At 51.4% G+C, this 8547-nt stretch overlaps 1 protein-coding gene across 1 annotated transcript; it reads left to right on the forward strand.

Annotated features, from left to right (window-relative positions):
- The first annotated feature begins 5758 nt into the window (after positions 1-5758).
- LOC119103072 (zinc finger protein 425-like) lies at positions 5759-8141 on the forward strand. Its single transcript, XM_037226520.1, has 2 exons — positions 5759-5867; positions 7207-8141. The coding sequence occupies exons 1-2, from the start codon at positions 5759-5761 to the stop codon at positions 8139-8141; spliced, it is 1044 nt and encodes a 347-aa protein (XP_037082415.1).
- The last annotated feature ends 406 nt before the right edge of the window (positions 8142-8547 follow it).

Genomic DNA, 8547 nt, shown 5'->3' on the forward strand with positions numbered 1-8547 from the left:
ATGCTGTCCGGAGGACATGAGGCCAGCTGTGGGCGTCCATTTTCTCTCTTCGTCTGTTCGGTGGCGTATCCAGCAGATACGATTTCCTGCAATTACCACACCTCTCCGATCGTCGGGTTCGTCTGATCTGGGATTTCTTAGGAAGAAATGGCTGTTTTTATGAAAGTTACTAGCGAAAAATTTGCAAGAAATTAGTGTGCCACGGGTTTTTGGTCATATATCGATTACCTTAATAATGGTTCGTATATTGTTCGTTCACGCGGTTCGTCATAATAGTATTGCACTGCGATCTAGTGCTGGCGCGGTTGACGCACGGCAATCGCCGATCCCATGGATCGCTCGCGACGGGCCGAAGCCGTTACATTAACGGATCCCTGTATCACGTATGTGCAGAAATCCACTTGTTCAAATTCTGTTTTGCTACGAGGCATGATTTCGTACAATAACGCATGTGAAGATAGAAACGTCAGATTTTCGAGAAAATCTGTCTTTTGACGTGGTCTAAAAGGGCCAACTTTTGGTTCCGTAACATGGGCCTTATTGTCAATTGCGATATGTTGTTGAGGTACATCCACTGTTTTTTTCCGTGGGACCCTGTTGTCATTAGTTTGTAAACACCAGAAGGTCGCATCGGCCCCATCCGATCAGCTCGCGTTATGAAAAGCAGCGTATCAGGGCGCTCCGGGCCGGGCGCCAGTGCTTCCCTGCCCTGCGTCGGACTCGCGGCCACTTCTGTGCTGGACACGCGGCCGCTCCAGTGCCGAACGCACACCCACTCCTTTGCCGAATATGTGGCCTCTCCTAAGCCGGACATGCGGGTTCTCCTGTGCCGGACATGCGGGCTCTCCCGTACCGTGCATACAGCCTCCCTTAAATAGACAGGCTGCCTCTCACGTGTCGCGCACGCGACCTCTTCTGTGCCGGAAACACGCCCGCCCCAGTGCTGGACGGCTGTTCCTGTGCTAGACACAAGGGCCCTCATGTGACAGCACGCGGCTAGTCTAGGGGGGACAACCGGCCTCTCCTGTGCTCGACGGCCGTACCTGCTTCGGACAAGCGGCCCTTTCTGTGCCGGACATCCGGCCGCTCTTGTGCCGGACATTCGATATTCTCAGTGGTTGAAACAGTGACGCTCTACTGATAGGCTCACCGCCGCTGCACTGAGGTACTGGAGTCGCACGCTCCGTTGAGATGCAGAGCATTTTTAAGAGTTCCTGACATGTGGTCATTAGATCCTAAGTCCACAGCTGGAACATTTAATATGCTGCACGTGAAGATGCCCACAGCAGGTTGGCGGACAGATGCTCTGGGCGACGTATTATATGTACGGCGTTCAAAAGCTTTTTAGAAATGGGTGATTTGGGTTCGTGAGCGGCGCTGAAATCAGAATTGTTGCGAAACACTGAAAAGGTCGTCACATAACAAATAGCTGTAGCGCCTGAAATCCGAACAAATCGAGAAATTACGCTAAGCACGGCTTATAACGCGGGCATTGACCCACCATCCATGCAAACAAGGCCATGAAATTGAGCATCCAGTGTTGGATTTTTTGTCGGTGATTCTCAGAAGGGAAGTAAAAATTCCAAAGGCGTGGACTGTAAATGCTGGAGATTTGAAATTTGGGCAGCATAGAAGACCATGAGATTTCATTTAATATGCTGCAGTAACATGCATAGGCCATAGCTGCAGTATGAAACAACATAGCAGTTATTTAAGGTAACTCAGTTTGTAACATCAACCGACAATGTGTATGACAGTGTACAACTGACAATGAAGCGGTGGAGCTTTTATGGACGTGTTAAACCACGCAAGAGCTCTTCCTCCAACACTGCCATTGCCCAAATATGTCGTGAGAAAGTGCATGGGGTTTGTTACGTGTCCTTTATGGTTATAATGCGCCCGCTGACCAAACACGTTCTTGCCTTTCTCCGTACATACTCAATCTTTGATTTGAATCGAACCGACGTGCTCACCGGCCTTAAGCCCGCTGCACCGGCCACTCATGCTTTCAGACCTGCACCCAAACCACCGGAGCTTGTGACAAAGTCAGCGAATAATACCTTTGTGCAAATGAAGCTTCCGAAGCAGGAATGTTTGTTATATTTATGACGCGTGACACTTAATTTCACTTTGAATGCTGCATTTGTAGTTATGCAACAAAGGTTCATGATAGATTTGGCTCAAGGTGACGATAAAAGCTATTCTCACATTTCTCGGTGACAGAAATCTAGAAAAAGAGATCATGGGTGTAACTTGACTGCCAATTGAGAATGCAGTTGCATTCCGAACATTTCGGAAATGAGTATTGCGTCCATGGTATTGCAAAGAAAGAATATACCTAAAGGACGCGTTTGTACCATCAACATTTTTCGGAGAGTTCCACTTCTGATAGAGATGCTTGATTGGTGGACAGCAGCTCGAAATCTGCTAGATTAATGTATAAAAACTGAAAGCAACACGAGCTACAAAGCTCTTGACTAATCATCAATAGCTGACAATTGCTGACGGTGTGACGGAGGATATAAGCTTATCTCATGTCCGCCCATGGATTAGTAACAATGGCTTCATTGGCCAACGGCAGCAGTTGATTTATTAGGTGTTCACGCGGTCATCGTTCCCTTGCCATTTGCCTGTGCATACTTCCCTTGGCCGCTTCAACTTCAGGAGGCTTGCAATGAAGCCTCGAACCCAGCGTCGCGCGGGGTGCTGCGAAACCGCAGCAGGTCGGCTGGCGGCAACTGGAACGCACGGGTGGGATCAGAGAGGCGTCGCTGAAGGCTCGGCTTTCTGGCTGTGGTGGTATGATCGGAAATGCAGGCGAAGCGAATGGTGATATATTGTCGTATCGCACAGGTAATTGGGGCTTATGTGCTTGACTAAGATCACCATCCGCTTGAAATTTGACTTTCAAACGGTATTCATATGGGTGCAATTGCTCAGCGCTCATGCGCTTTAGTCAGGACTTCATAAGCACGCACCAAGGAAGGAAGTGAAAGTCCTCTTCCGTAATTTGGCCGAATAGCATTCAATCGGTGTCTGGCCTAATCACCCGGGCTTGTGGCCTCACACCATGTTGAAGGTAATTTATGATGAGTTGATGGGGTGGAAGAACGGGAAAACATCATTTGCGTGCCTGGTTTATTCACTTGGTAGCACCTAACAAAATTTTGGGAAATGTAACACTCGTATAACAATCGTGCATTCCCATAACCTCCTGAGATTGCTATTCCTGTCCTTTCTACTTGGCTCGATGTAAGGCCTCGCATGATGGGGGAGGGGGGGGGGGGGTGGTGCCCGGAAGTTATCCCCGGTGTGTAGGCAGATAAATGCGTTGCGTTGGCGTTCAAGACGCTTGAACTTTTGATCAAGTCAGCAGTGATTGAGCGATTATGCACCTTTATTTTCTGAAGGTATACACTATTCTCTCAACATGGGATAAAAAGCCATGCACTGTATTCAGAAAGGAGCTGGTGCTTTTTGGCCCTTCCAATGCCTAACGCCGTTTCCTCGAAAACAAACCTCACTTCACAGACTTGACTGGCCCACTGTCCTATAAACTGCTTTAAAGCCGAGAGCGTCATTTAAGACGCGAGTGTTGACTGCCATATACGCAGACATTTAAATCCTCCGCCCCCCCCCCCCCCCCCGGTGAAATCTCCGAGGAAATCTCTAATCCGGAATGGGAAAGGTAAGTTAGAATTTGCAAACGTACGACGGCCCAATGCGCCACTGTCACGTCTACGCGCATCTATTGTCTTTCGTCTAGGCCAGCTGCACGCATCAGGACATTGCTACTGGGGGATCACTTGCCAAAGAGGCCAGGCGCAAGAACGTGCGCCTTTTGTTGTCGGTTCCTTAGCAACCGGAATTACCGCAATTGGTGACGGAGAAGCTTGCGGGTAGCTTGTGTCCGCGTATTTCCTATCCAGCCAGTGTAATTGCCTCGAAGAAGGCTGTCGCTGCAAGGTTTTTTCAAGAAAAAGGTAAGACACGCTACGTTAAGTTTGCGTCTATGATGTGAAATAGCCATGCAAGTTTTCAAAGGCATTGGCGCTTTGGGACTTCACGAGCCCTTCCATCGTCATTCTGAGTGACTGAATGAATGGCATGTGCCCAGGTGCGTACCCACTTTTGCAAGCGTATTTTTAATGTGTGCACGAGGAGACGTTGCTTTTTTCATATGGACGAAACCCAAGAAAACCGTGTCTTTGTTCATGAAGGCATTTTACGGGTAGAGCAGAAACACGCGCTAAGCACAAAAATGCGCCTCCTTGCAGGTCCTTTTTCGTGTAAGTGTTTATACTCGTGTCCATTTTTCTGGTATTTATTGTACGAATTTGCTTTTCCGCATTCGAACATTGCATGTCTTTGCTAGGTTACATTGTTTTGAAGTGGCATTTTCCATGCGTTGACGCACGCCAGCTGAAGACTTTCTTTCAGCTCGATTGGATTATTTTGCTGTCAGGGGTGTCGTTTTGGGAGGACGCGATACCTTTCAAAACAAAATCGCACATGCGAATGACATTGTTTGGTCCATTTTTATGCTATGCCATAAGCTTATTATTTATCTCTGACATGATTGGGATGCAGCTACATCCCGAGTTAACAATTAAGTTACACCCATGGTTTTATGCAAATACATATATTTGGTGCATGTGTGTATGTGTTTTATGTTTTAGGCATTTTTTGTGTAGATGATTAGGGGACGAAGGCTCGACGAACTAGCCTTCTCCCAACGGTGAGCTCGTTAACAGATTTAGACCATGGGCTAACTAGAAGTAATGTGTAAATAACATGCACTTTATTGTAACCTTACAAATCGTCGGTTCTATTTCTCCAACAGGCTGGGGCAAAATTGTTAAGCTCGGACCACCTGGGTGTTTTTGGTTATGTGCCGACGCGAGAAACGAACTTAGCGAGGGCCCTGATCCCAGCGCCAAACGAACAAACGATCGGCCAAGGGGTTTGCTGCCAAATCAACCCTGATTTTGCTGCTTATTTTCGATAGTGCATAGCACTAGATAAACGAATGTTTTATGCCAGCCCGCTCAATTCAACAGGATTGTTTTACGATAAAATGCCTCATGACATCTTACCTGACTGCCAATGTAATCCTATAGAAAGTGCCATCCGTAGATTTTACGGACAGTGCAGTAAAATCCCACTTTATTGAAGGCCGGATTGCCTGAAACACATGCCAGCGCATAATGCGATTTTGTCGTTCTTATGTCAAACTGCCCTTAATGCTCGCAGGAGGATAATCCTCGATATATATGGATCGTAGCGGTATACTAAGAACTTAGGCATGGCATTTGATTAAATGGCTAATGGCATTCAGACGTCTCACAGTGATATGGGCATTGGCGTTCTCTGAACACTGCTATTTGGATCCTGCGTTTGAGTCGCAGATTGTTAACAACTTACTCGACGGTATCTGCACAACAGTAAGAGTTTCCATGTTACGCCTTCCCACGCGCGTGCTCACAATCTTCGTACCGCCGGCACCTCCCCACCCGCTCCTTTCCCGATCTCCGCAGGTTCTGGCGGCGCTACGGCAGCGGCAACAGTTATGAACCAGCTGCGCGTGCGGTACCACCAGCTGAAGATCGACATGTTCGCGCTGTACCAGGCCACCATGGACAGCCGGGGCGTGAAGGTACACCGCGTCGAGCAGGCGCTGGGCGACATCCACACCCCTGGGCCCAGCGGCGTCCAGCTGCGCAATGAGGACGAGGCCGTACGTTCAGGCGCTCGCGAGATGGAGAAGAAGATAAGCGTCGGCGAGCACGGCCGGCGCCGGCGGCACATGCTGCGCAAGGTGGGCTACAGGCCGACGGCAGCGCGCCGGCCCACACTGGCTGTCCATGGTGGGCCACAGGCCGACGGCAGCGCGCCGGCCCACCCTGGCTGCTCATGGTCCCATGACGGCACGACACATGTGCTGTCCCGACATGGTGCTAACGGTGCGTGCGCTATCCCGTTTCCCCAAGTACGGCAGTGGATATTCAGGTTTCCTCGTGCACCGACGCTGCTTGTTTCTCGCAGGCCTTTTGACATTGCCTGGAGATACAAAGGGCTGGTTGAGATTCGACGCGCGTGATGGGCAGCACGCAGGGGTCTTAGTTCATGTGGTTTCAAATAAGTTAATGCAGGCGGCGTGTAAATGGGTGTGGCAATGTGTTTCGGTGAATGCAATTTAAGGCAGTTGGATGTTATAACGCTCCCCAACCAAATCATATTGAGCATAACAAATGCGCAGTCTACCTTCATGGTCCTTCCATTGCACGAGCGGTTTTGTCGGCGGCATAGTCATCAAGGGCAACTAAGTTATGAAGCCTGTATGTTATGGATATTTTCCTACATAAACGTCGTCGACGCCAAATTATTTTTTATTATCAACCTAAGCTAGATACATTTGTGTCCATAACACACATCTTTCGACGCGAGCTTTTGCATACGATCCTCTGCTGGCACACTTTTGTCGCTGTGATTCTTTCACCAGGAAAACATTTACCAAGGATCGCTTGCATACCACCCGTAACTGTCACGGGCTTTTCGAATGCGAGCCTTATCTGTTGCACAAACAATCTTTACGGATAGCCCGCGTACGCATTACGAAGCCTATCCATCCTGGGACATATGCTGATGAAAATCCATGTATATGAGCATTTTTCATCAGGTATGTTTCATTCACGATGGTTTTGCCTGCAGGTTTCCTACCCCAAGCCTTTCCAGCTTAAGGGGCTCTTCCATTACAAACTTACAGTCGACCACCAGCTGCTTGCGGCTCCTTTCATAAGTGACCTTTGTTCTGGAAATAAGGTCACGCACGCATATAGATTCTCATAAAAGCGTTTTCTGGCATTACGATACCTGTTCACCTGAGCAATTTCGCACCAATCGTAAAAGGACTATCGTATCTGGTAAGGAAGGCATAGTTCTCGTATGTGGCCTGTGACGACAGCCCAAATCGAGTGCTGCTCGCCGACAAGACTGCTTGGTGAGCCGCGATCTCTCCGGCAGCTGAACTTCTCGCGTCCGTCCGGGTAGGCGGAGTCGACCGAGGCGGGCGCCGTGCGTGCCCGAAGGCGCCCCGCGCCACCGAGACCAGGCTGCCGCGAGCTCGACCGACACAGTAACATCACGGTGCTGCGCTGCTACCGCTGCACCAAGCTGCTTCGACCGACAAACGGGCCTAATGTCCAGCAACTGGCGAGACGAGAATCAACTGCCACATCGTGTGCCTCTTCTGTCGAGAGGAGTTCATCACCAACGCCAAACACGACCAGCACATCCGGCTTTGTCAGGCGCTGGTCTGCGCCCAGTGCAAGACCCAGTGTCCGGATTACCCGGAGTACGAACACCACATGCTCGTCTGCCAGTACGCCAGCAAGTGTGAGCCGGTGGAGGTGCTGGCTGCGCGCGTACAGTGCCCCTACTGCGACCGGCTCTTCACGCAGATCCATATGTTCAAACGCCACCTCAAGCTGCTGCACGAGGTGGAGCACATGCAGCGCTTTGGCCTCAAGATCCAGCGCAAGTTTCGGCCGAACGAGCGCGAGTTCCCATGCCGACAGTGCGGCCGCACCTTCAACCGCGTCTACAACCTCAAGATGCACCAGCTGTCGCACGGCCGGCACGGCCAGTACCGCTGCGAGACGTGCAACAAGACGTTCCGCTTCCGCTCCAACCTGGACCGGCACGCGCGCTCGCACAACAACCAGCAGCACGTGTGCCGCCTCTGCAGCCAGGAGTTCCGGTTGCTGCGCCAGCTGCGTGGCCACATGAACCTGGCGCACGACAAGGACGTTTTCGCGTGCGACATCTGCCAGAAGAGCTGCGAGGGCTACCAGCGGCTGCTGGCGCACACGCGCACGCACCACTCGCAGAAGTCGTACTCGTGCGGCGTGTGCGGCCGCACGTTTGCCACCAAACACAAGTACCGCGAGCACATGAACGTGCACGAGGCGCGCTACACGTACGAGTGCCACCTCTGCTCGGAGCGCTTCTTCACACGCGACCACCTGCGCAAGCACTACCGCAAGCAGCACCCGGAGGTGAAGCGGCTGCCTCGGCGGGCGACCACGCGCCGCTCGAGGAGCGGCGCCCCTTCTTCGAGCCCGCCGACCTCGGACCCATGATCAACGACACGGTGACGCTGTATCAGGCGAGCGCCGACAGCGGGGACGCGTCCGTCGTCAAGTTCGAGGTGGTTGGCGAGCCGTGCGAGGAGCAGGTGGTCGAGGCGTTCGCAGCCGACCAGACCAGCCAGGAGATGATGGACGGCGGCTACCAGGTAGGGCTCTCGGCGCCGCCGACACGCGCCACGGCCGCAGAGTTGCGCTGCGCGTGCGCCTCATGGAACGTGGTACGCTGGGATGTGCTCGTGTTCCCACGGAAACACTTACCTCTGGAGCTCTCTGGTGGTTGGAATATCGTCATAATTATGGTACAGCTTATCACAGAGGACTCATGGCTTACTATCATTTGCCGATTAACCGCGTCAGCTACAGTCTTGACGCGGCTCCTGCCACACGCTGAGTTTGC

This window comes from Pollicipes pollicipes, unplaced genomic scaffold (genome assembly GCF_011947565.3).
Source record: "Pollicipes pollicipes isolate AB1234 unplaced genomic scaffold, Ppol_2.1 Scaffold_5724;HRSCAF=6776_pilon_pilon_pilon, whole genome shotgun sequence".
In the NCBI taxonomy this organism is placed as follows: Eukaryota; Metazoa; Arthropoda; class Thecostraca; order Pollicipedomorpha; family Pollicipedidae; genus Pollicipes; species Pollicipes pollicipes.